This window comes from Phycodurus eques, chromosome 1 (genome assembly GCF_024500275.1).
Source record: "Phycodurus eques isolate BA_2022a chromosome 1, UOR_Pequ_1.1, whole genome shotgun sequence".
NCBI classification, from domain to species: Eukaryota; Metazoa; Chordata; class Actinopteri; order Syngnathiformes; family Syngnathidae; genus Phycodurus; species Phycodurus eques.
The window spans coordinates 34485018-34512763 of NC_084525.1; the positions used below are offsets into that span (position 1 = coordinate 34485018).

The following is a 27746-nucleotide window of genomic DNA, read 5'->3' on the forward strand; positions in this document are numbered from 1 at the left end:
TAGGTTCACTTGGGTTATATGTGTCTATTTACATGTTGTTTGATTATCCTTCAGATGAGAGTGGGGAAACTGTGCACAAATAAGAAGAGAAGGGAGCCAATACCTTTTCCCATATCCCGTCCTCTGTCTACCTCTGCTGGTGGACTAATTGCTCTTACCAGACGTCGGACGGGGCGGGCAAAGATGAAAGAGACGCGCGGGATGTCCATTGGGCTGCACGTGCACACGGACCCGCCTTCCCTCTCAACAATTTTCTTTCACAGGACACTAAAAGACTCCATTCCAGCACTTTGCACTTGTCATCCCAAAGCGGTGTGTGTTTTAATCATGCCTCCGTTACTGTAACCTCTCGTTGTTGGTCTGTTTCTTTTGTCTTAACTGCTTCCCTTTTGTCGAACCGTTTCTTCCCCACAAATGAGTTCGCCGCCGTTCTTGGGGCACCTGCTCGGGGTTCCTGTCGAAAGCGTGGAGAAAGACACGACTCACACGAAGATTTTTGTGGGCGGGTTGCCCTATCACTCCGACGACGCCTCACTTCTGAAATATTTCGAGACTTTCGGGGACGTCGTCGAGGCGGTGGTGATCACCGACAAACACACGGGCAAGTCCAGAGGATACGGCTTTGTGAGTACATCGCATCTTTTGCTTCACGATTGAGTCTCTTGGACTGACTCTTATTTGGCGCCTTGAATCTTTTTTTGTTTTGTTTTGTTTCCACTGCAAACTATGCAATCAGGCGTGTAGACTATCAGGTTATTTGGAGTACGCGTGTCATTAATTATTGGCCCACTTACCCAAAATCCTCGGACGCTTGCTGCACTGAGCTTTAGCAACCTCTTTTTGAAATAGAAACCCCTCGACCCCTCACCCCAATTTGGTATGGTTCCAATTTCAGTGTATACCATCTCAGGAGCATTTGGCTTAACACATTAAAGCAAAACACATTAAAGGGGATCTATAATGGAATAATTGTTGCAAGCCTAAATTGTTCAAGTTTAGTGAGGAAAAAAAAAAATGGAGCAACTTAGATCCTGTAATGCCCTCCATGTAGGCAAGGAGAGCCACAGTTGCCGATGCACTTTCAGCTGCTTATTTGAATGGGACAGTCAAATACAACACGAGAACACTCGCGAGGAGCTGCTGTAGGCCATAAGTTACGGCCAAACGCCTACACAAACGCAAACTAATGGGCCAGCCTGACTCCACCTCCTGACGCTATTTACGAGGCCATACCCCTTAAAGGCCCACATTCAACACTCAAATACTACAGTATTACTACACATTCCATATTTTTTACACTCTTATTGCTTAATTATATTTTTAAGATATACAGTGTTTATTTTTCTTGATTAAAAGTGTAACAAAAACGTGGTGTTTTGGGTGTGGCTGGAACGATCAATGGCATTGAAATAAATTTTAATGAGGCAAATTGATTTGACACACAAAAGTAAATGACGTAAAGTACAATTGCAGTTAGGTCTAGTGTGAAATTAAACAGCCAAGGAAATTTTTAGCAATCTGGACTTCAACCCCACTGTTATGAAAAAGTGGTGATAACTAACAATAACCTCCTGCACACCGAGTTTGTCACACCGCTTCATTAATTGACAAGTGTATTTCAGTGGCTTGGTCATGAAATGCTGCATCCACCGGTGACAACGCAATGGAATATTTACGTGTGCTTGCTTTAAGTAAGATAGCAGCGTTGGCTTCTTATTAGCGACACTAATTTGATTACTGTCGGCGCTGAGCAAGGCAGAAGAGACGGCCAAAGGCCAGCAGAAACATGCCAGATTTTCAATCTCACAAAAGCTAGTTTCACCATTGGCCTAGCAGTCGGGATGAGGGCCAACGCATTGCATGAGACAGATCTGCCCCGAAAACAAGCAGGTTTCCCCTTGGCAAGAAAATACTTTCACGGATGCAGGTTTGTGTGGTGGAGTTGTTAACAGGTGGACCCAAATGCAGGGAAGCAGGCGTTATCTCAAACAAAAGGATTTATTTTAAAAAACAAAGGCAAACAAGGTTAATGGCAAAGTTGAAAGTCCCCAACCAAAAAAATCAAGAATTAAAGTAACAAAGAAATAAAACACTCAGTACTACAGGAGACATGACTTATGATGAAAGCAACCACAAAAACTATGAACAGACACAGACTGCCAGAAGCAGGGAACTAAATACAAGTAAACTGACAAGACAACAAGGCACACTTGGACAAGACACATGTGGCTGGAGAGAGCTAATATGTAGTCACAAGGAACAGGGCTGACGAGGACAGGTGGAAACAAAAAACAGATAAGCAAGACAAGACATTAACAATGACAGACAGGAAAACAAGCATAACATGAAACAAAACTAAATATAATCGAAACAACAAAAACACAGATCATGACAAATATAGTGTAAAAATAATTGAAATAAATGATCCTTGCGGTATTTTGACAAAAACACACCACAGAAACATTATTAAGACACTGTGAACTGTTTCAAATTGTGAAAAAAAAGTACAATTTGTCTCCTTTAAATTATGTTTGTCTGTTGTGGTGCAGGTGTACCGAAAAGGCCTGCTGATGGGTGGAAAATGCACAGCACACAATTGGAAACAAAGCCTATAAAATAAAGATTTTCTTGGTGACAGATGATGTTAACAAGCTGCCACTAGTCTGCTTTGTTGCATTCATAGTCGGGTATCACAGTTTGGCCCTGTTAGGATGTCACATTGTTCATGTAGCTGGAAACACAAACCTGAAAGTTTTTTTTCCTGTTTGTAGCCATTAAGGTTTTACAAAAATCCACAGCAAATGTATCAGAAAATCTGATACAGATAGAACAAATGTTTATTATGATGTATTGTTATTTATTTGTCTGTGATTGACTGGTGATCAGCCAAGGCTGTAGTCATCCTTTGGCCCAAAATCAGCTGTGACCAGGTCGTTGCAATGGGGACAATAAATGCTCTTTGGTGTAAATTTAGCTTTAGTTTCCTTTTGACTTCCACCATTGCCAGGGTGCTGTATGCGTGTGTGCGTGTGAGCGAGAGTTCTACCAAGCCACAGCTTGCTCATTTCATCCGATGTCCCCCAGCAGCTTTGTGAACCCCAGCAGATCTTGAACCATCCTCCAACGTTTGCAGAAAGATTTCATGTTGAGCATCTATTTGCTCTTGTGTGTCTTGACCTTGCGATCAAACCATCAAAGCTCCCCTTCCCACGCTATCTGCCCACTCTTCAAACACACTCCCTCAAGGTAGAGGCCAGTTGCTCATCCCAATCCAGAAAAAAACCTTCCCACATACTGTAGCAGCCTACGCTAACTTAACATGCCGCTGAAGCTCAGCTGGAAGCATCTTAATGCAGTTATTTGTACCTCCTCATGTATTTTTGTAAACCATAGTCTAGTTTTTGGGGGAAGAGAGACAAGGATGGCAGCTATCTTTGCGCTGCCCATGGAAGAGCCGGTCCATACACAAAAGAGGGCCCTCCCACCTCCTTTGTGCATGGACAGGCTCTTCCATGGGTTTTTACACATGATGCAGTTGGTGTGCTTTTGGAGTTGACCTGCGGGATGTTGTGTCTACAGGTGACCATGGCAGACAGCGCAGCCGCAGAGCAGGCATGCAAGGATGCAAACCCCATCATCGACGGCAGGAAGGCCAATGTCAACCTGGCGTACTTGGGAGCCAAGCCGCGCAGCTCGCAGACAAGTGAGTGTGTTTTTCCAGGCAGTCACATACCTGCCAAATTTTGTACGCTTCCTTTATGCTGGAAACGGCCTTCAGCATTGCCGGTTCTGTCTGCGTCTTTTAGCTGCATATTTATGGCAAACCTTCTTATAAGTATACTTCCTCCCAGCTGCATCCATGATGTACCCCACCTGTCGCCCAAAGTCACCTGGGATAGGCCTCAGCTAGCCTGCAACCGTAGTGAGGATAGGCGGTACAGAAAATGGATTGGGCTATATTATTATATGAATAATTTAAAATAGATGCACAACTACAGGACCAAAAAATTGGCAGTTTCTGTTTCCTCTCAGTAGATGCGTCACTGTGTACATGTGTCATCCCAAGTGTAATCCAACACATAACATTTTTTTTTTTTTAAGTATGTATGTACTCTCATACATTCCAACAGCTTATTCCCTCTTGCGATCAACTTCTTAAACAGCTAACCTACAATTCCATTGCAACGTGCTGCCAATTGTTTTGTCTGAGTATGTTGTCACATTTCTGTCGGGCCAATTATGTATTACTTGTGCACTCACTGTAGTAGTCTCACCATGCTGCACTATTTGCATATCTGTTGTTGACCAATACTGGCCACTCATACCAGAGTAGCATCTGGTCCATTTGCACACTGATTGAGGAGTATCTGCAAGATTTGCACAATCAACATTGTCCCAGATGATCGCACTACTCGTCACTTTAAACTGCATACACTCCTTGAAGTCTTGGTGCCCTTTGCACAATGGTCATTGCACCGGACTATTGCGAGATTTGTCATTCTGCTCTAAGTGCTAAAGGACTCTGCATCTTTTTGCACAATTGTCAAAAAAAAAAATAATAATAATAATTTGTACCGGTATTACCAGATAACTAGCAACCCTTTATTGCTCAGTGACTGTTTTTGTCAATGTCTTTGTCTCAAAAGTGTTCTCTGTCAATTGACTGTCTGTTGTCGTACTAGAGCGGCTCCAACTACCGGAGACAAATTCCTTGTGTTTTTTGGACATACTTTGCAAATAAAGATGATTCTGATCCTGTTCTGCAATTTGAGGACTCAGTTCCCAAAAGGCAGGTCATCTAAAAACAATGTAGAACAGTGGAGAAAAGTCAAGTTAGCGGTATAACATATTCAGGGCCACCATTCATCCAGTATTTGTTGTCTGTACGTTTTCCACTTGGGTTCATGCACAGCTTGCTTGCCGCCAGGCATTTTCATTGTGAACCACTAGTCCACATGCTTGTTTTCCAAACAACATCCTGCTGCACACCAAACATTGACAGCCCCCTTTGGAGCTTTACGGTGAAAACACAGTTGCGTGTAAATGCGACTGACTAACAGCCAACAACCACTGAGTGTGTGTCCTCATCAGCAGGCCAGCGCTCTGACGCATGCAAGCGTGCTGCTAATGGGAGATGGCAGTGCTTGGTATTATTTGTGTGTAAGTGGAGCGACATGGGGGGGGGGGAATAAGAGCATGTCTGTTGCCTCTTTATGCAACCTAAAAGAAAGATTTCTATATACGTTGGAACAAAAGAGATGGGGAAGAAGAGGAGCCACAACAGAGGGACAAATGGCTGGAGGAATGAAGAGATGGATGGATTTCTCTGTCTTACTCAGCAGCAGCTCATTCCTGATGAACCTTGAAGGCAGCGAGGTCACAGATGTTGCATGTCAAGGGACTGGCAGTCAGTCAGCAATATCCTTGTATACATACTTGAATCTGAAGAAGCAGAAAGAGAGAGAATGGACCTTGCCTCACCACTGCCTCTCATTTGGCTGCAGGTCTCTCTGCTGCGGTTCAAGTCCAGCAAGTCCACCCTGCATGGGCTCAACGGCACTATGGGTAAGGCTGAGACCAATCAATACTTGTATTTGCGATGTTGACTTTCACTTCTTCTGGTCTGTTAAACACACAAGACGCAGGGTTCTGGATTTCAATCACGGTTGACTTCACCTTCACTGAGGCAGCAAGCCACTTAGTTAAACTTCCATGCACACATACACACACACTCACACACACGCAACAATGGACACGTGCACGCACGTACTCACACACAGCTGCTGTCATCTAAACACACTCTCTCACTCAGGGATTGTTGGATCACTAAAACACATCCTATTTGGATCCACTGTTTTGTATAGAAGGTAAGAGAAGAATAGTCATTTTCAGCCAGTTTGATCAACTATGGTGAAGACATGGCCCAATTTACTGATATCAATATTTCAATTATTGGCTGTTGTTATCCATCAAAAGGTCATAATTGTTTCTAAGAAAAAATATATATATATTCTAAAGTAATATTTTTCAAACTTTTAATGCCAAAATGTCTTTACCATTAGGTGTCCGAAATGATCTTGTTTTCTGAACATGCTAATAACATTTTTGGATAGGTAGTATAGGCTTTTTCTCCTATTGCTTAAAATGCCTTTTCCATGAAAACTAAGAAAAATGCATCTTAGTGTCTTCAGAGTTCCTTTTTTTTTTTTTGTTCTTTTACAAACGGTCCTTCTTTTGCACTCGAGCTGTCTTCTCCGTTAATCATACATGCGAAATTTGCCGTTATGAACTCAAAATAGGCCATTTACGTAAATCGTATAGATCCGATGAGTTTTTCCTCGGGGGGGGGGGGGGGGATCGACGTCACTGACGTCATAGGTTGTTTCGTACTCCTTGAACGCTAGCAGCTAGATCCATTCCACACATCCACCATCCACACACAGATCTAATTGTGAATATTGCTCCGTGGCGGATTAAAATGCGGCCTGAGGTTCTGCGCTCAAAGTCACAGGAGTTGCCGAGACCAGGAAAAAACGTCCGCCGCTTCTACTGTTAATAAGTCACGGTACTTTTACTCTGTTACAATGATCTGAATGTCGCTCGCTACTTTTATTTATCAATTATTGCTTATTTGTCAACTATTTTGTGCGCGAAACTACGACTTCGACTTCCGCGTCGGGCGCTATGTGTGTCATCCAATTTAAGCGCTACTGACGTTTGTCTAGTTCACCAATCAAACGACACAAAGTCACATGACCTCACACAACATCTTCCATTGGGCTTCCCGGACATAGCTATTAACCCAAGATAAGCCTGCCCCGCTGACCGTCGTGCATACGTGGTGGCCATGTTGGGAAGGTCGTCATTACAATGAAGGCAACGGCGCACTACTCTTGTTTACAATAAAACGAACAAAAACAAAAGCTTTGATGTATTGTACTATTTGTCTGGCACACTCTACCCAAACGTGGACATTTCAGCTCACTTATAACTTGAGAAAATTGCAGATGTTTTGACTGTGCATACACACAAACAGCAATGTCAGAATTTGTACATTCACATTTTATTTTGTAATTTTCTTTAATTTATTTTCATGCTGTGGTTAAAAAAATAAATAAATCCGAAGTTACTCACTATTTAATCAGTATTTGAGTAATAATTTCACTGTGTACTTTTTACTCTTACTCAAGTAATTTTTTGGAGGACTACTTTTTACTTTTACTTGAGTCGCATTATTGTCAAGTAACAGTACTCTGACTTGAGGACAATGTTTGGCTACTCTACCCACCTCTGGAGCGGACATCCTCTATTGGTACTCTCACTTTTAAGCAACATTTTTTGCTCATCGGATCAGCCACTGTTGTATTTGTTGCGCTGGTCTTTTGTATTTTCGCATTGAGGTGCTGCAGGTCGGGGCCCTGGATGTGGTCCCAGCGGAACCCCGAAGCACACGTAACATCGGCAACAAGAGCTTATCCGTTAGTACAATTTGTATTAATTAGGAAACGCGGATACAATTATCTAATTAGTTTACTGATGTTAAATGTATTAAGCGACGTAGCGCTGTTAAGAATGATGTCACAACACAGAATGAAGTAACTTCAAATTCAGAAATGACCAATAAAAACAGAAAGATATTGTACTTAATATTTTCCTGGAGGATGCATTTGGGATTAGCCTATGAAGTTGGTAATAGTGAAAAATGAGGTGAAACAGACGATGATTTTCGTCAATTCTTTTCCAGAATGAGAGTGCTTAAAGAGGGGGACGCTATTTGTGTGGCGAAGCTGGCATCTGGCGCAGGTGGAGATGGGCCTGGCTCAAGTTGGAGGCCAGAACAAAAAAGCAAGGAAATGAGGCAAATTAAATTTTAATCTTAAATTTGTACATCGACCTGTACATGAGAGGTGTAAATAAGTTTTTCTGCGTGAAGAATTATAATTTTTTTTTTTTTTTGCCTTATTGTACTTTTTAGAGAATTTCTGCAGGGGCTTGGGGGATCTCCACAGACCCCCTCTGGTCACCGTTTTCATGCCTTTGGTGTTTGCATGTCTGGTTAATGCCGCTGGAGGGCCTCATTATGTTGGTGCAATACACCAGAGGGATCTGTGAGCTGAAGTGGCAGGATGAGGCAGCCATTTTGCATTCACACAATAGCAGACAGAAAAATAATGTTGTTATTTCTGAGATGGATGGATGGATGTACCACAATTTTATGGAGCTCTTTGTCTTTACTGTTATACACTTTTGTCTTTACCATTATAAAGTATATTTCAGTGGGCCTCCACCATTTGCTCTGTCAATAGGGACTGCTTTTACTATGAATGGCAACAATTTAAAATCATCGAACTTTTTGAAAATAGGATTTTAAGTGTGATTGTTTGAGCAGGGGAGACATTTACCCATATAAAACTAGGGTGGCATTTAAAAAAAAAAAAAAAAAAAAATGCGTCTTTACCGTTATTGATGAAATTGTATGCAAATGACCCATAACAGCTCAGTGGAAATAGTGCTAAAGGCAAGTATGAGTGAATTTGGTGTGAAAGAACGAACACACAGACCCCTACCTTAACCCCAACACTTTTGCGATGAAATACAACAGAGATTGGGAAACGACAACGCAACGCAACACACATTTGCTCGAGATGGGTTGTGAAGAATAACCAATTCTTAGATGTGTTGCAATGCATATGTCAAGAATTCAGGGGAAAAAAAATACATTTGAATAATCACTTAAGTATAACCTTATGCTGGTGGAATGAAAGAAAAAGTGGAAGACTGAAGTGCAGTGCCAAAGTGGCACATTTAGTACGAGGGAGTGATGACAGTGGCACATTTAGTACGAGGGAGTGATGGGGCAAGTATTTTTTTTTTTAAATATACAAAAATGTGATATTGATGGTGTAGTGAGTGAAGTACATACATAGGCATATGCGGTCTGTCAGTCAAGCCACAACATGTCTAAGAGCAGAGCAGCAGGATGGAGGCTGACGCTTCTGTAATTTGTTCTGAACACAGAATGCGCAGCCCTGTCTCATAGCGCCTCTCAGTAGCACATCAATACAGCTGACTGCTGTTATCTCGAGGGTGGTCTGTCTGTTGCTGTGGCTCTGAGGAAGGTGACCGACCACCTCACACGTTAACGGCATAACATCACAGAGCGAGACTGAGTGTGCGATCCTGTTGTTGTCGATGTGACTTGTGGGTGAGTGTGATAGAAATATTTATCACTAAGATTTATTACAAACACAATTATAGTGTATTTGCGAGTAATTTCAATACACAAAACTAAAACTCTATTGTGGGCTTTTTGTAACGCTGAAAAACATTTGAACTGAATCTGATCGAACCGTACTGCTTTATGGCGGTTTCTCTCTCTTTTGCCTTAGCTGCTTTGTTACTTCTTCATTCACAAGCAAAAGATCAAGGACTGACAATGCCAGCGCTAACTGCAACTTCTTAACAGCGAGAGTGAAAATGAAGCAGAAAATGCTTTATTCACGCATGGTCGTAGAGCTTCTGGTTACTTTTAAAATAAAATGAAGACACTGATCACTGCCACCTGACGGTATCAAGGGGCATTACTTCTCACTCGTGTGCCGCAGGTCTGGTGTGGGGTCGAGTCGTTGCGGTGTGTCCGGCATCACTTCAGCCAGCCCGACGTGGCCGACTGTCAGTTGACGCAGCAGTCAGCCACATGGCCGACCATGGCCTTGGTGTGTTAGGACTTTTAGGCTGCCCGGTGAATGTGTGACGGAAGTTCAGCTGCCACATGACTCAGTGAAAGAAGAAGAGAGCCGATGAGTTCGAGAAAATGACTTGACATTGCTTCATGTGAAGCTTAGTTTATGCTTGGCACATCCGCGAGGTCTGCACGGCTCCGTGTGGCAAAATTACATAATTTCACCAACCACGCTCCTCCGCACAGCGTCAGTATGGCCCAAATTATCTGCACTCTGCACCTACAAAAATGTGTAATTACACAGACTGACCCGCATGGAAAAACATGGCGGAAAACCAAAAGCTCCAACCGGCGGCGGAAACAAGTGTTTTCCATTTCTATTATGGTTTCGTGTTGTTGGTATGACATAGATGCTCCACACTGTCTGGGAGAATATTGGCTAACAGTGGGGGCAAGCAATTCTAAATGCTGCAAAAGTTGTATCAGCCTGTTTCCGCATGTCTTTCCGCGCACTTGGTACATGCGTCAAGCATAAACCAAGCTTTCCTCTGGTGGATGACAGGGTTAACCAGTGTCATAACGGTCTATGTAATATTGAGAAGCTGAAAACAATGTAGGTACTGTGGTTTTGTTTTTTTGTAACATACAAGCAATATTTTGTGTTTGTGTTGTGTGCGCTGCCCCACTTCTAGATGCCAAGCTCTCATCCCAAGGCGACAGAAAAGTCAATTTAAAAAAAAAAAAAAAAAAAAAACTCAATCGCTCCGAGTGCTATTAATATTGTATTCTTCAATTTCTGAATGAGGGATGAGAGAACTGACGCTGACCCAGATGAATGAATGAATGAGTGATGATGGCTTGATTGGAAGTTTCCTGCAGCAAGGAAGAACATTCACGTTTAAGAGGGAGTCGCCCTTTTTCTAAATCTAAAAAAACTTTGACACTTCACACTGAAACTAAGATGAAAGTACACACACATACACACAAATGGGGGCTGGCACTTTGTTTTATAGTGTACAGTTCCAACACCTGCAAATTTAAAAAAATGTATGTGTAGAGCTGTGCAATACAACAATAAATAGCATTGCGTGCTATAAAAACATCTACCGTATGATTGCTTATATCATTATTTTGAAGTGTGGGGTGTTATGTTCGTTCTGTTGTAGGGGTGGAACGTTTTTTGAAAACCATCAAAACGCTTCAGTTCGACTGTTTCGGTTAGGTTCACGTGTTCAACTCGTTCCCAGTGAGGGTTGGACTCCGCCAAGGCTGCCCCTTTGTCACCGATTCTGTTCATAACCTTTATGGACAGAATTTCTAGGCGCAGCCGAGGCGTAGAGGGGGTCCGTTTGGTGGCCACAATATTGCATCTCTGCTTTTTGCAGATGATGTGGTTCTGTTGGCTTCATCAAGCCGTGACCTCCAACTCTCACTGGAGCAGTTCGCAGCTGAGTGTGAAGCGACTGGGATGAGAATCAGCACCTCCAAATTTGAGACCATGGTCCTCAGTCGGAAAAGGGTGGCGTGCCCTCTCCAGGTCGCGGATGAGATCCTGCCCCAAGTGGAGGAGTTCAAGTATCTTGGGGTCTTATTCATGAGTGAGGGAAGAATGGAACGGCAGATCGACATGCGGATCCCCCCGGAAGAGCTGGATGAAGTGGCTGGGGAGAGGGAAGTCTGGGCGTCCCTGCTAAAGCTAACTGCGACCTGACCTCGGATAAGCGGTAGAAAATGGATGGATGGATGAACAGCAACAGGTGGATACAGCGCTTTAGTGTACCTTTTGCCAACCAATGTAAGCGCATTTAATTGCTCTGCCGGTCACTAAACGCCGCTGGCATAGATAGACAAACAAAGATATATTTCTGATTGATAAAAATAATAATAATACAATACAAAATATACAAGACAATTTTCTTAAGAGTCAACATACACTGAACTGAACTGAAAACCATCACCATAAAACTGAGATACGAACCGAACTGTGGATTTTGTGAACTGTTCCACCTCTACATTATATGCATACTCCGTAAATTGTATTTGTATAGCTTGGCGGCAGCACAGCGGGCAGCTGGGTCTCGAGCTAGCTAGCGATTGCTATCTTAAAACACGGAAATGTGTTTGTTTGTGTGAAAGCTTATCTGCACTTAGATAGATTGGTTACATCTGCGATGTAGCGACAGTCGGCCGCTAATGAAAACTAGTTGCCGAACCCTACACGCTGTGCGAGAGTTCAATTGTATTCGGCCACGTCGCTCGGTGTGCAGCAGGTTTAAGGTGGATTTACCGTAGACCGTCTTATGTCTGCGCTTTGGGGTACCGGTTCAACTGGCCTAAAGCCCTTGGTGAGGTCGCACCTCTGACTCAGTGGTCAGCCCAGCCCCGTGTTTCCCCTGTGCCCCCCCCCCCCCCTCCACTTGGAGGGGGGGGCACAGTGTGTTTTTCAGTACATTTTCAAAACGGCGCGCGTGGGTTGTGCTCGAGTATAAAGGCATACTGAGAGCGGGATAGCCAGAGTGACGTCAGCGCGGTCGCCGCCCGCCCGCGCGTGTATAAAGAAGCCTTTTGGGTGAGGTGATATCAAGACAGCTGCGCAGAGCGGATGACAGGGAACTGTGGATTTACTGTGTCACTTGTATTCTGATCTTGATGCCGAGCATTCATAAAAGAACTGACCCTTTAAGAGTTATACCTCTAGATTACAATGTGTATTACAATGACACTTTCAAATAAGTGTTGTCTGATGTTCCATTATTAAATAAGGGCAGCCTCGTGTAACATGATCAGTGTGCCTGTGACCACCAAGTATTTCTCGGGGAGTAAAGGACTTTAAAGAGAACAACTGAAAGACAAAGCTAACAAAGAAATGGAATCCTTCTCAAAATTGGCCCTAAAATAAATCAATGAGGAAGGTTGTTTATTTTCTTTCTCATAAGGTACCCGTTTTGACTCAATTATCTTTTGTTTAATTAATATTTCAACACCAAATTGGGACTCTGACTCAATAATATTTTTAAAATGTAGTAGAATTTAAAGATAGCTTTAGGTTTTTAGTGCAGGGGGTGGGCACATGGCACCACCCTGCTTGATACACTGACAAGATAGAAGATGAACTTTGGATAAACTTTTAAACTGCTGCTTTTTCCATATTTCCTTTAAGATGAGCTGAGAACAGGCCAGTAGAAAGTGTCTTTGAAGCTCTATACTGACTTCTCATCGGAAAACAAGACAGTAGAACCTCCGAAGTCCAACACTATGGAAAGGCGTTTGAGCATTTACTCTATTCGATATCTTTAATATCTAGCTTAAAGTACGAGTACACTATTTGTCCTCACGAGTAAAATAAAATGAGAGCACTAGTGGAACAACTGTCTTACTAGGAACATTTTGTCCACGACTGCCTTCCACTACTGTATGACATTTCTGCACACTAGTAGGACATTTTGGCATGCTAGCAGGACAACTACATTTTACTAGTGAGGCAAAACTACAAGTGAGGATTTTGGTTCTACTAGTAGGGTCCAGGAGGCTACTAGTGCGTGACACATGCCTACTAGTTGGGCATAGTAGCATTACTAGTGCAGCACAGTAGTTTACGAGGAAGATTTAGTTTAAAGATGGCGCCTACCAGTATGGTCGTCTCGGTAACGCGCTCTCTAGTATTGTCTTTGTTTTTGTGTTTTTCGTCCGTCTTTGGGGACCTTACACGACTCACTTACACAAGGGGAGACCTGCTAACCATCAAGGAGGCTACTCCGGACTTTCTGTCACCAACTTTCGAAAATCCGCTCAGTTTTTTCCCCGAGTTACTCACCGGAGCGGCGTCCACGGTTTTCGGCGCATGGAGGCGGAAGCGGCGCCACAAAGGGAAACGTGCCGGCGTTCAGGTGAAACTCCGCAAGAGAGGACACAGATTGGCGTTCCCGTCGATCCACCTCGCGAATGTACGCTCCCTACCCAACAAAATGGACGAGCTTCATCTTCTGGTAACGACCAGTAAAGACTTCGGACGTTCCGCGGCCATGTGCTTCACGGAGACCTGGCTTTGCGACGCCGTACCCGATGGCGCCGTCACGCTTCCCGGCTTCAACATTCATCGAGCGCACCGCGACATGGAATCATCGGGGAAAACAAAGGGCAGCGGGATATGCCTCCATATCAACGAAAAATGGTGTACGGACGTCACGGTGCTCAGCACACACTGCAGCCCGCATTTGGAGTCGCTGTTTTTGAACTGTAAACCATTCTACTCGCCACGTGAGTTTGCATCGTTTATACTGGCTGGAGTCTATATTACACCTCAAGCTAACACGAACGCCGCATTGCTAACTCTCGCCGAACAAGTCAACGAAATTGAAAAAAAAACACCCGGACTCACCCCTCATTATTCTCGGGGACTTTAACAAAGCTAAACTCAACCACGAACTCCCTAAATACAAGCAGCACATTGACTGTTCTACCAGGGAAAATAATACTTTAGACCACTGCTACACTACGGTAAAAAACGCATACCGTGCTATACCTCGTGCAGCCCTGGGCTCGTCTGATCACTGCTTAATTCACTTAATACCGACGTACAAGCAAGAACTTAAATGTGCGAAGCCTACAGTGAAAACAGTCAAAAAGTGGACCAATGAAGCCAAGATGGAACTTCAAAGCTGTTTAGACTGCACAGACTGGAGTGTCTTTGAAAATTCAGCTGGCAGCCTGGATGAATTTACGGACACTGTCACATCCTATATCAGTTTCTGTGAAGAGGTTTGTGTACCAACAAAATCATTTCGGACATTCAACAACAACAAGCCGTGGTTCACTGCTAAACTTAAGCAGCTTCGCCAAGCTAAGGAAGACGCATATCAGAGCGGGGACAGGGCCCTGTATAATCGAGCTAGAAACCAGCTTACTAAAGAAATTAACATTGCAAAGAGGATCTATGCAGCAAAGTTGGAAAAACAGTTTAGCGCGAACGACTCGAAATCAGTCTGGCGTGCATTCCAATCGCTGACTAATTACAAGCGACGATCCCCCCAAGCTGAGAACAATAGCACACTAGCCAACGACTTGTATACCTTCTATTGCAGATTTGAAAAGGACAGTTTCACTCCACACACCCACCCGGCCGCACCCGCGACCACAACCACACCTCTGACTTCTGCGTTAACCATCCATGAACAGGATGTGAGACGCATCTTCAAACAACAGAAGATTAAGAAAGCGGCAGGACCGGACCATGTGTCCCCATCCTGCCTCAAAGTCTGCGCGGACCAGCTCGCTCCAGTCTTCACTCAGATCTTCAACAGATCTTTGGAAATGTGCGAAGTTCCATCCTGTTTCAAACGCTCCACCATCATTCCAGTCCCCAAGAAACATGCAATCTCTGGTCTGAATGACTACAGGCCTGTCGCTTTGACATCTGTGGTCATGAAGACCTTTGAACGTCTCGTGCTGGACGACCTCAAGAGTGTCACAGGTCCCCTGCTGGACCCCCTGCAGTTTGCCTACCAAGCGAACAGGTCTGCGGATGATGCAGTCAACATGGGACTGCACTTCATCCTAGAACACCTCGACAGTGCAGGGACCTACGCGAGGATCCTGTTCGTGGACTTCAGCTCAGCGTGCAACACCATCATCCCTGAACTCCTTTCAACCAAGCTTCTCCAGCTCAGCGTCTCACCTGCCATCTGCCAGTGGATTTACAGCTTTCTGACGGGCAGGACACAGCAGGTCAGGCTGGGGGAGGCCACCTCATCCACACGCAGCATCAGCACTGGGCCGCCCCAAGGTTGTGTCCTCTCTCCGCTGCTCTTCTCTCTCTACACGAACGACTGCACCTCAGCGAACCCGACTCTCAAGCTCCTGAAGTTTGTAGATGACACCACTGTCATCGGCCTCATCAAGGACGGTGATGAGTCTGCATATCGACAGGAAGCGGAGCGGCTGGAGCTGTGGTGCGGGCGACACAACCTGGAGCTGAACACGCTCAAGACGGTAGAGATGATCGTGGACTTCAGGAGGCATCCTTCGCCACAGCTGCCCCTCACGTTGTCCAGCTGCCTTGTGTCAACCGTCGAGACCTTCAAGTTCCTGGGAATTACAATCTCTCAGGACCTGAAGTGGGCGACCAACATCAACTCCGTCCTCAAAAAGGCCCAGCGGAGGATGTACTTCCCTTTATTTGCCAAGTAGTACATACTTGGCAAATAAAGATGATTCTGATTCTGATTTAATTGCACTGCGATTGGCTGGTGTACCCCGCCTCTCGCCCGAAGATAGCTGGGATAGGCTCCAGCACGCCCGCGACCCTAGCGAGGAAAAGCGGCACAGAAAATGGATGGATGTATGGTTTAATTGCATCCACGTAGGCCAAAAATGCCACAAAATGTGGAAAAAAAGCATTACGAGTAAGATACAGTCGTTCTACTAGTGTTGAATTGTCTTTCTAGTGAGGACAAAGAGCGTACTTACCGTACGTAAGATGGATATTTAGTACTCTATAGTACTCTGAATGATTTTCTGTACTCTATAGTACTCTGAATGATTTTCATAAAAAGCATTCTTAAATGCTGCACCATTTCCCATTTAGTCTTGTCACAAAACAAAACACATTTCCCATGTGAATCCCTCCATCCATTTTCTGTATTGCTTGTACTCAGGGTCCTGGGTGCACTAAAGCCTGTGGTGATTGGCGCGGTACACACGGGACTGCAGGTCGCCAGCCAATTGCAGGGCAAATATAGACAAACAACTACTCACACCAACGGAAAAATTTCCTTTTTTCAATTAACTACAGAAAATGGATGGATGGAAATACTAAAATGTAAATATTTCAAAATATATGTACCGGTATATCTACTTTTTAGGTGAGCATGATAAATATTATATGGTTAATGATGAGTAAAATGTATTTGATTATCTCTGTTGTCTCAGTTTATGACTCATTTCCGGTTTCGGGCTGCAAAGACGTTTCCCCATTCACTCTCGTTAAAGTTTGTCCGCATCCTTTCCAAAAAATATTCCACATCTCATCAAACCTCTTTAATTTAAAAGTTAAGTTGGCTAACACTGGCCGCGAGCTTGCTATCATGATTGCTGGTTTTGTGTCGGTTATTCGTGTGTGTGTGTGCGTGTGCGTGTTGATCACTACTGCTCTTGTTTAACATTTTAAATGTGACTAAAATGTACCAATGTATAGCTAGTGTAGTTTGTCAGCGACTGTTTAGTATGGAAGAAAATGTAACAAATTCCACCGTATGCTACAGAGCGACCTCACTAGCTATGCCTTAAGACTGCTTGCTGTTGGTTAGAGTACAAGGATTTAGTACAGTGTTTACAGCGTCCGTTTCCCAATTGGTGAATGCGGATTTGAACCCAGGGTTGGCTGTACCTCGCTAAACACTGCTGTTCCATAGTTGCCTTTTTAACATTTTATTTATTTAATATATTTATTTTGACGTTGTTGACAAAGCGAACAATGTTTTTGGTTTGTGGCTCCATCAGACTGTAGCGTGGTGTGCTTATTCTAAACATGAAAGAATGTGTCCGCATGGGTAAATTAAAAGGGTAGAAATATCTCTTATAATTTGAATGTCATGCAATGATTTAGTTAAAAAGATTGAATGATGGTTACTGTTTCCAATGCATGCTTCTTTCAATAGTTCACTAAAGCTTTGTTTTCGACCCACACCCCCATGAAAACTCCACTAGCCGCCACTGCATATGAATTCATTGTAGTTGAACTGATGACCTCCAGAGTCATTGAACAGGCACATGTGAAATAACGTTCCACTGTCATACAACTTAGAAGTGTAAAAATGATGGGATGACCACAGTGTGCCTGCCTGGCAAGGGAATTTCTTCGTTAAAACTAAAAACACAACAGATTTACCGCTGCAGTATACTTTCCCCTCATCTTTTATGAGTGAACCGTCCACTTATTGTTGCATTAGCCACGTTGTACTGGGAAGCCAGGCTAGAGCCATGTACTGCTTTCCTACATAAAGTTACAGAATATTTGAACGACTCCAATTTATACGACTTTAAGAGGCATTTAACCCTACCGTATTATAGTGGCGTAAATGCCAGCAATTTGTGTGTTGACACTGCATGGTCATTGACAAGTGCCTCCATCTCTCAGCCACAAACTTGAAATCTTTGAGTCCTCTTACATTAAAGGTGTGTATTCTTCTCACCCAGAGAGCCAATTAGTAAAAATTGTAAAATGAATAATATTCACCTGGGAATCTCCCATGTTCAGTTAATTAGGACCAATTTTTGTACACTGGGATGAGTTCCTGCTCCAAGTGGAGGAGTTCAAGTATCTTGGGGTCTTGTTCACGAGTGAGGGAAGAATGGAACGGGAGATCGACAGGCGGATCGGTGCAGCGTCTGCAGTGATGCGGACTTTGTATCGGTCCGTTGTGGTAAAGAAGGAGCTAAGCCGAAAGGCGAAGTTCTCGATTTACCGGTCGATCTACGTTCCTACCCTCACCAATGGTCACGAGCTGTGGGTCGTGACCGAAAAAAACGAGATCCCCGGATACAAGCGGCCGAAATGAGTTTCTTCCGCAGGGTGTCCGGGCTCTCCCTTAGAGATAGCGGGGAGGATCTCAGACTAGAGCCGCTGCTCCTCCACATCGAGAGGAGCCAGATGAGGTGGCTGGGGTATCTGATTCGGATGCCTCCCTGGTGAAGTGTTCCAGGCACTTCCCACTGGGAGGAGACCCCGGGGACGACCAAGGACACGCTGGAGAAACCACGTCTTTCGGCTGGCCGGGGAACGCCGCAGGATCCTCCCCGGAAGAGCTGGATGAAGTGGCTGGGGAGAGGGAAGTCTGGGTGTCCTTGCTAAAGCTACTGCCCCCGCGACCCGACCTTGGATAAGCGGTAGAAAATGGATGGATGGATGCTGATCAGTGACATCATTGATCGGCTGTGCAAAAGACATTTACTCCACGTCGCCGTCGTGTACAGTATATTCAAATCCAAAAGCGAGTTTATTTTTAGCCTTGTCTTTTGACATACATATGTGACCACCGATAAAGATATATATTTTTTTAAAAACATGTCAGCGGTGTGGGACAGATAACACATAATCAGACTACAAGACAAATTTGGTCTTTCACGATTGCACTATGTCAGACTACTGCAATAAAATCTACTGCAATAAAATCTTGTATTCCGATACCACCGCAGCCCGTTTTTTTTTTTTTTTTTTTTTTTTTTTTTAACTATCACTGGGCTATCACTATCTTGTCAACACAAACGCGACCGGATACACTCATTACCATGCCGACGACAACAATAATGTGTGTGCGCCATGTGTTTATAAGAACAAAATGGGGGGGGGGGGGGAAACGTATGTAGGTAGTCACCGGTGCTCGGGAGAAGACGTTTGTTTAAGGCTTGCTTGAGGTATGTTCACGTACTTTTAATACGATACGGCTATACGATATCCTGGCATTCTATTGAATCATGCTCTAGAGTTTTGGTGTGTGTGAAGTAATTTAATTATACAATAAAGTAATTGAATTACAGGAAGTTAGCACCCATTATTTCTGTCATTTTGTAATGTTGGTTTGACCTGACTGATTAGAATACATGACCTGACTCGAGCAGTGATTTCCAACCTTTATGGAGCCAAGGAACATATTTTACAATTGAATAATCTCACCGCACACCAACAAAAAAAAAAATGTCACAAAAAGTGGATACATTAATTACTGTATGTACTTCCTGCCCTCACTATGCCTCACTGGCATAAATAGAGGAACAATGATACATTATTTATCCATCCATCCGTTTTCTGTACCGCTTCTCCTCCCTAGGGTCGCGAGCGTGCTGGAGCCTATCCCAGCTATCTTCGGGCGAGAGGTGAGGTACATCCTGAACTAGTCGCTAGCCAATCGGAGGGCACATATAAACAAACAACCATTCACACTCACACCTACGGACAATTTGCAGTCTTCGATCAACCTATCATGCATGTTTTTTGGGATGTGGGAGGAAACTGGGGTGCCCAGAGAAAACCCACGCAGGCACAGGGAGAACATGCAAACTCTGCACAGACGGGGCCGGGATTTGAACCCCAGTCCTCAGAACTGTGAGGCAGATGTGCTAACCAGTCGTCCACCGTGCCGCCTAAGTATATACAGTAAATGAACAAGTCATTTAAATAGACACATTGCTCCATCATGTGATCGGATCGGTGAGCGGTTATGTTTTTTATTCAAATCTGTGATCGGCCCCAAAGATCCTGATCGTGTAAAGCCTAGTTTTCACCATGCAAAATTAAGATTGAAGTGGTTGAATAGACGTGTTAGTGGAAGAGGCAAGCAAACTTGAATGAATCACAGAAATCTCTCTGGCTGATCATTTTTGAGAAGCCAGCAAACACAGAAAAGCCAAAAAAACTGCTCTCGGAGAGGCCAGCACCAATTGGCACAGTGTGCTAAAATGACCATGATGCATTGAAAGACGTTTTGTCATAGGTAGTATGGCTTGACTCTTTCTTGGATGTGACTGACTTCAAGTCAGCCCTCCTAGGGACATTCAGAAGATCCAAAATTGCATTGCTGAACAGTTATGTTTCAACTGGCATTTCAAAAATGTTTAAATGAGCAGAAAAGATTTGTTCTTCTGTCGCCTCTCATTTTACCTACGCCTCCTCCTTGCCACAATAACCGCCATTATCGTTACGCGCAGCACTGCTGGTTTAAATTTGTCTTACAGGTATTTCACAAACATTTCAAACATAAAAGCAGCCACTGTACTTCATCTCCGGTTTGATAAATGAATCAATATGCATCTACTCCTCCCAGTATTTTGCCCGTATGGGTCGAAGCGCGCAAAATGAATTGCACGGCTCTTCTGCAATTTTAGGTGTGCCTAGTTAGTAAATTAAAGTTCAAAGGAACTAGGTAATTGTGAGAACATTGGCACTTATTCTATAAACTATCTGTGGAAAAGATTCCCCCCAAAATAGACTCACTAGTAATTTTAGGCTCGTTTTCTGATGAAATATTCGATTTTCAGCCTGAATTTGGCCCTCCCACATTTTGGACATGTCAGCCAATTTAGAGGCCGGAAGGTGAGGACATTTACTCATTGAACTTGTATGTATTCTGTGGTGTAATTTTTGCCTATATAGAAATGGATGTATTTTTAAAATTCTTTTTAGGCTGAAAAATATCCACTGTTGCAATGCCTCCTTTCCCGTACCGCTTATCCTCACAAGGGTCGCGGGCGTGCTGGAGCCTATCCCAGCTGTTTACGGGCGAGAGGCGGGCTACACCCTGAACTGGTTGCCAGTCAATCACAGGGCACATATAAACAACCGTTCGCGCCCACATTCACACCTAAGGGCAATTTTGAGTTTTCAATCAACCTGCCATGCATGTCAATGGGATGTGGGAGGAAACCGGAGTACCCGGAGAAAACCACGCAGGCACGGGGAGAACATGCAAACTCCACACAGACGGGGCTGGGATTTGAACCCCGGTCCTTAGAACTGTGAGGCAGAAGTGCCGCCCATTTCCCCATATGTCAGCTTAATTTTGTATTGGTGGCATTACAAATGCCTTCCCTATTTATGCCCACGTACACCCTTGAAAATACAGTCTCAGAACAATCGGCCCGGTATTTATGATTTTATGGATGCATTTCCACATCGATCATCCCACTGTGAGGAAGTGCTTTGCAGATTCATTTCCGCACATACAGTATACACAGGTTTCATTAGTTTAAGCCTCTAAGCTGTCCCAATCGAGTTCCTATAGATCACAAAGGCGACAATGCGTGAGAGACTCTGACTTTGGCTGGTTGTCATAACGTCTGATGACGAGGGCATCAAACTCCCGGCCAAAAGCATTCCGCTTTATGTCCCAAAGCTGTGGCCAATCTTCACCAAATTTTATGAGTACATCCCTATTCATGCCCACTTACACCTCAGAAAATATCAGAACAATCGGCCTGGTATTTATGATTTTCTGGACCAAAACGTTTTGCTCTCCATAGATGATCATTTGAGAAAAAGAAACATGCGTCACGTCTATTAAATCTAAAATACTAGGCTGATCGTTGTAATATTTTCAGAGGTTGCAGCTGCTATGAGTAGAAATGTCTGCATACATTTTGGTGATGATTGATGACCGTTTTTGGACATTACGCTACGTTTCTTGGGTTCATGCATGAGGCTTGCAAGGATGTGGCACTCGTGTTTGTATCATTTTAAAGATGCGTATTAAATTAGCGATTATCAATTGAACATAATTTTGGGGTGGGAGCTGTTGTTCATTTGATGAACAATGATATTTGACAGCAATATCGGGCATAAGACCAACTTGAACAAAGCTGCATTTGGATACTCAAGCAAGCAGTCTTTTTTTAATTTCCTGAAAAGTTGTCATTTTAGAGGTGAGGAGATTCCACCCCACAGCTAAGATATATGAATTATGAGTTATGCCACTTTATAGTATAGTACATTGCTTTGTCCACACCGGCTATGTCGTGTCTCCAGTCTTTTTCTTGGTTTGGTTTTCGTCATCATTTTCGAGGTGGGGGAATTCCACTCAACGGCGATAAAAAAATAAAATGACTAATTACTGTCACTTTACAGTATAGTACACTCCAAAATGAACTGGTGTTATTTGAAATGACTGCCAGTTTCATTTTCTTGAGCAAAAAAAAAAAAAAAAAATGCATAAAATCAACTTGTTAGTGAAATATGGACCTTTTAAGACCCCATACTTCCTTTAGGTAAATCAGTCCCATCGTTGCAAAAGCATTGATGGCCGCAAAGGTGCATCAGTCACAGTGGTGGCACTGACTGATAATTGATTATTTGTGGAAAGTTACAAATTGCAATGTTACCAATCGTGCACAGTATGCTGGCCCATGTTTGCCAATTTCCTCACTTCACCTAATTTAGGTTGCATCAAATGTTCGACTTTGCGATTGATGAATGCGTGGAGTATCATTTAGCTGTGTAACTTAGCAGAAAGGACTGATGATAGTGTCTTTTTTTTTCCCCCTCTGCATGGTTTGCAGGCATTTCAATCTATGATTCACCAAAGTCATGATGACATTCGGTGTCAAGATAATGTGTATTGGACATTTTCTCAATCTGAACCCCATCATCCAATTGAAGGTTCATTTGCATGTTGACAGCAGAGCAGGGCAGCGTGTCCAAGTCGAACGTTGGCCCTTCTGTCTCTTACCCTCCCGCAAACACGCAAGAGTGTGTGTTTGTAGAAAGAGGATGAGGGGCGTATCTGTGTGTATCTCCGCTGAGTGTGTTTGCCGCTGCCTGACTCACTCTGCTCACGTCCCTCATCTGAACTATTAAAAGCATGGCCTGACTTAAGGCATGAGGGATATATGATGGCTGATACTTCACCTCTGAACGTGTCCCTCGTCTCCACTTGCTCATTTTTCGCCCGAGGTGTCCTGATGGTCGTTTCCCCCTCGCACCCCCGTCTTTATTCACTTTATCCCACACCTCTTTTATAGTGCGTTTTGACAGGGGGTGTAAGTGGGAGTACAGAGGATACTGACTGCGAGGGAGTAAACCCATAGAGAGGAAGCAGAGTGCCGTCTGTGAGGTTATTCTGCTCTCGTGGGTCTGTTAGCATACATCCATGCAGCTGTGCCAATTAAACCCCCCCCCCCACACACACACACACACACACAAACACACAAGCACACACACAGAGGCACACAATCAGGATACAAGTGCACCTTGTTATTCGCATTCTATTCAAAGCTCAGTTTTTCTGCATGTGACTTAAGACGTCCTTGTCTTGTATGTGCATTAAAAAAAAAATAATAATAATACAAATACTGTGTGTGTATAAATGTGCGTTTGACAGCCAGCCAAGTCGCCCGGGTCGGGGAAAGGCGAGGCGCTGCGTTCTCCCGTACGATGCGGCTGTCACATTGGATCAGTCAGGCGGCGGCACGCGGCCGCGAGAATGACACTGCACTTCTGCTCCGGGAGAGTCGTCGCGTGAGCAAGGAGACATGAGATGCCAAGGGCATGGGGGGCAACATTTACTGCCGTTGTTTAGAATTTTTGTTGTCTTTTGATATTCATCTGCAAGTTTTAACTTTGTACTTGCACTCGATACACAACTCGCCATTTAGCTTTATGCTTATGTAACTGGAAGTCAGGCCGTGAATGAACAAAGCTGAGGCAGAAAAGAACTGCAGGGCAGCGTGGGTAATGTAGGTCCGATACGCTCACTTCTTTCCAGCTCAACACCTCCTGACACCAACACCAGCCTTTAGCCCAAAATGATCTCAAGGTGCTATCGCTGTTAGTGATCTTCAACTTTGGCCATTAATCAACACATAAAGGCTTTCGGCAATGTACCAAATGGGCTGCAGGGTGGCATGAAACCTCGGTAGGCACATCTCGGTTTGGAATTTGGATCTTCTCCCTGTGCTTACGGAAAAGATGTCTTGGCTTAATAAAGGTAGGGAAATACTGCCCTAAATGACTGGACCCCAACCTTTATTGGCACCACGGACCGGTTTCGTGTAAAGCAATATTTGGCTGGCATACATAGAAATAAATAAAAGCAAATTATTGAGAATAAAACTTTTTGATTATGATGAATGTTGTTGTTGTAATTAAAGGAGCCCTGCGTTTGTTGCTTTTCAATGCGCCGGTCCCATCTTGGAGTGACGGGAAACAATGAAATTTGAAGTGTTTTGCTGATGTCCAGTCATCTACTCCTGATTTTCTCTCCAGTTTTCTGTTTCTGATTGAGATATTTTAGGGCGATCAGGGACTTCTTCTCAGGGAAGCCCACCAGGTCTTAGGTTATCTTCCGCCATTTCCCAAAATTCGAATTGGCCGTGAATCTGTCTCCTTGGTCATCCTCCCGCTAGGATTTTGAAGCTGACCCCAGGCTCGGCGGCGAGGGACCCGGGGCGTCTTCGCAGACTCCCAAATCACACCTGGTAATCACCAGGGGCCTCCATGACGAGATAAGAAACATTCAGGGCAGTAGGAACTTCTTTTATCCTCCACAGTCTCACGTGGTCTTTTCATTGGGAGATGAAAACAGCGCCCATCCCAGCACATTTCAACAAACAACCATTCGCACTCACATTCACAAGTTTGCTATTAATGAAACTGACATGCATGTTTATGGAATTATGGGAGGAAACCGGAGCACCCGGAGAATACCCACACAGGCACGAGGAGAACATGCACATACTGTAGCTGTTCCAAGGGAGAGTCGAACTGTGAGACAGGTGTGTTAAGCGCCATTCCATTGTCCGTATACAGTCGCTGACAAAGTAGTTCAGTGTGTTTAAAAAGAGGACATGTGAACATTTAGAGTGCTTTGGCAGTCAGGCACATGTGCGTGTGTTGTGTATACAGCGGAGTGGCCCAATTTGTTGTGTGCACACTGATGCCAGGTGGCGTGTGTTTGGGGGAAAGCAGCAGCACATCTCAACTGTTCAGCGCAAAGGTTAGCATCAGGTTGATGATGTCATGTTGCAAGAACTGGTCAAACTTGTGTTGTGTTAATATGCTGCCATGTTGGGATGCATCTATGTGACTTCTTCTGTCATAATCTGCGCAGCTGTTTCGGCACGTACATAAGCGAGGCGAGACAGGTTAAGTGTGCCGCCTCAGGCAAGGAAGGGCACCACTGATTTCAAGGTTTTTGCTATCATCACTGATGTAGCTTGACATGCTAACAGTGTAAAAAAATCGTATCTTGTTTATATTAGAAATATATTTCTGACTGTGCATGTGTGTCTGTGTCATGTTATGTTGACTTTGATAGTGTCTCCCAATGAGTCCGACCGGCTTCAGAGAGCATACGTTGTGGGAATTCATTGTGCAATAAGAATAAAGGTCTATTGATATGAGCCACGTCACCGATGGTGTAGTGGTGCACTCGCCTGACTTTGGTGCAGGCAGCGTGGGTTCAGTTCCCACTCTGTGACGGTGTGAATGTGAGTGCGAATGGTTGTCCGTGTCTGTGCGCCCTGCGACTGACTGGCGACCAGTTCAGGGTGTCGTCCGCCTTTCGCCCGGAGTCAGCTGGGATAGGCTCCAGCGCCCCGCGACCCTAAGCAGGACAAGCGGTGTTGAAAATGGATGGATGGATATGAGCCACCCAACAGCTTAATCAACATCGCACATAAGACAAATATGTTATGAAGTCTTAATACTAGTATAAGGATCACAAAGACGAGCAAAAAATAGAAAACTACAAGAAGAAAATTATTGGAAAAAAAACATTCAGGTGTGTTCTTGGTTGATGACGGGCCGACATACGTTTCAATGACCGAGGCGCGGATTACGTGGCGTTAGAAAGCAGCCATACTTACTATTTTTCATTTGACTGTTTTACAATAATGGCCTAGAAGTTTTTTTTCATACAAATTTGTATGCCAATTGTAACTTTACTACTGCGTTATTAGTGACAGACTACAGTGTGTTCCGACATACGGTATGTAGGCAATACTTTGTATGTGTGTTCTTGCTGCTAATCTAGTGTGTGGTGTACTCGAGGTGACCAACACAGCGCATCCGTCCATCCATCCATTTTCTGCACCGCTTCTCCTCACAAGGGTCACAGGCATGCTGGAGCCTATCCCACCTGTCTTCGGGCGGGAACTGGTCGCCATCCAACCGCAGGGCACATATAAACAAACAACCACTCACGTTCACACCTACGGACAATTTAGAGTCTTCAATTAACCTACCATGCATGTTTTGGGGATGTGGAAGGAAACCGGAGTGCCCGGAGAAAAGTCACGCAGGCACGGGGAGAACATGCAAACTCCACACAGGTGGATTGAACCCGGGTCCTCAGAACTGTGAGGTTGATGTGTTAACTCGTCGTGCGCCGTGCCGCCTCAACACAGCACACCACAATCAGGTCTGTCATAGTACCAAGACTGACGTGAGAGGCAGCATGGTGTAACAGGGCTTCCAGACTGCGGGAAAATAGAAGAGGAGGAGGAGGAGGAGGAGGAGAAGAAATACTCGAAACTAGGCTAACTATTTTTTCAGCTTTAGTTTCTTTGTGGGGTGGCCGCGGCATACATTTTTCAAATATCCGTTATGTTTCTATGTTGTTTTAAATGAACCATCAGCAAGGTTAATCATTGTCAAGCCTGTGTACCTTCTGTCCCTCCAGGCTGGCTCATCCTTACATCTATCCTCCAGCGTTCCTGCAGCCCAGCCTGGTGCTGCAGTCCAGTATCGCCCACCCCTACTTCACTCCCTCTGGACTGGAGCAGTACCCCTACAGCCCGTCACCACTGCCCTACCTCAGCTATGGCTTCTCACCCGGAATGTCAGCGTCCACTCTGGTCACATCCCAGACTCCGCCCACTGCCACCCATTCGCCTCTGGCTATGTTCTCCGCGTTGCCCGCCGTCCCGCAGGTCGCGCTCCCTAACCTTGTGCACCAGCTCCACCGCGCGCAGTGAGCAGCCCCGGCGAACAGCCAATACAAAGCGACATCGTGAGTGTGATGTCATTAAAAAAGGGCTTATTGAAAGCACTCCAGACTTTTGTACGTTTGTTGTAATAGTTCATAAAGATGTTATTGCTACTGTTTCTTTATACAACGTGAATGTTAGTCTAAGTCAATGACTGGAATAAAAGAGGCCAGAAGCTTGCCACCAGAGGACTCTTGGAGAACACATAAGGAGGCAGGAAAATGAAATTTATTTGAAATGATCCTGCAGTAGTCATTTTAGTTTTGTATTTGTTTTTTATGGACCGTTTTATTGTTTTCCTCCTACAGATTTTGCTCCCTGCCTTCAGGTGATATCCCAGTTCTTTACATTTCGATCATGAAAATGTTATACTTTGAAAGGAGAGTCGAGCAAGTACATGTCAGTGTCAGGTCGGAGCTCCTCTTCCAGCTCATTATCCTATTCAGAGTTGTTTGTTGATGTTGTCCTTTCATTGCCAGCTAAGAGAATCAGACTGATTCCTGAGCAAAGCTGGATTGGCGTTCCTTGTTCATGTTGAACCACCTTTGTCATTATAAAAAGCCATGCGTAACCTTTAGTAAGAATATGCAAA

The 27746-nt window shown here is 44.3% G+C and overlaps 1 protein-coding gene across 2 annotated transcripts; it reads left to right on the forward strand.

Annotated features, from left to right (window-relative positions):
- On the forward strand, positions 1 to 27746 carry LOC133409440 (RNA-binding protein 38-like). 2 transcript variants are annotated; one of them, XM_061689449.1, is made up of 4 exons: positions 1 to 624; positions 3580 to 3703; positions 5505 to 5565; positions 26848 to 27236. In XM_061689449.1, the coding sequence occupies exons 1-4, from the start codon at positions 415 to 417 to the stop codon at positions 27140 to 27142; spliced, it is 690 nt and encodes a 229-aa protein (XP_061545433.1). In that variant the 5' UTR covers positions 1 to 414; the 3' UTR covers positions 27143 to 27236. The 2 variants fall into 2 exon arrangements, with proteins under 2 accessions (XP_061545433.1, XP_061545425.1); XM_061689441.1 differs by lacking the exon at positions 5505 to 5565 and having other exon boundaries at positions 26848 to 27746.

Coding starts and splice junctions, on each gene's coding strand:
- LOC133409440 (XM_061689441.1), top strand. CDS start 415: ATGAGTTCGCCGCCGTTCTTGGGGCACCTGCTCGGGGTTCCTGTCGAA. Junction 625..3,579: donor AGTCCAGAGGATACGGCTTT/GTGAGTACATCG, acceptor TTGTGTCTACAG/GTGACCATGGCAGACAGCGC. Junction 3,704..26,847: donor GCCGCGCAGCTCGCAGACAA/GTGAGTGTGTTT, acceptor CTGTCCCTCCAG/GCTGGCTCATCCTTACATCT.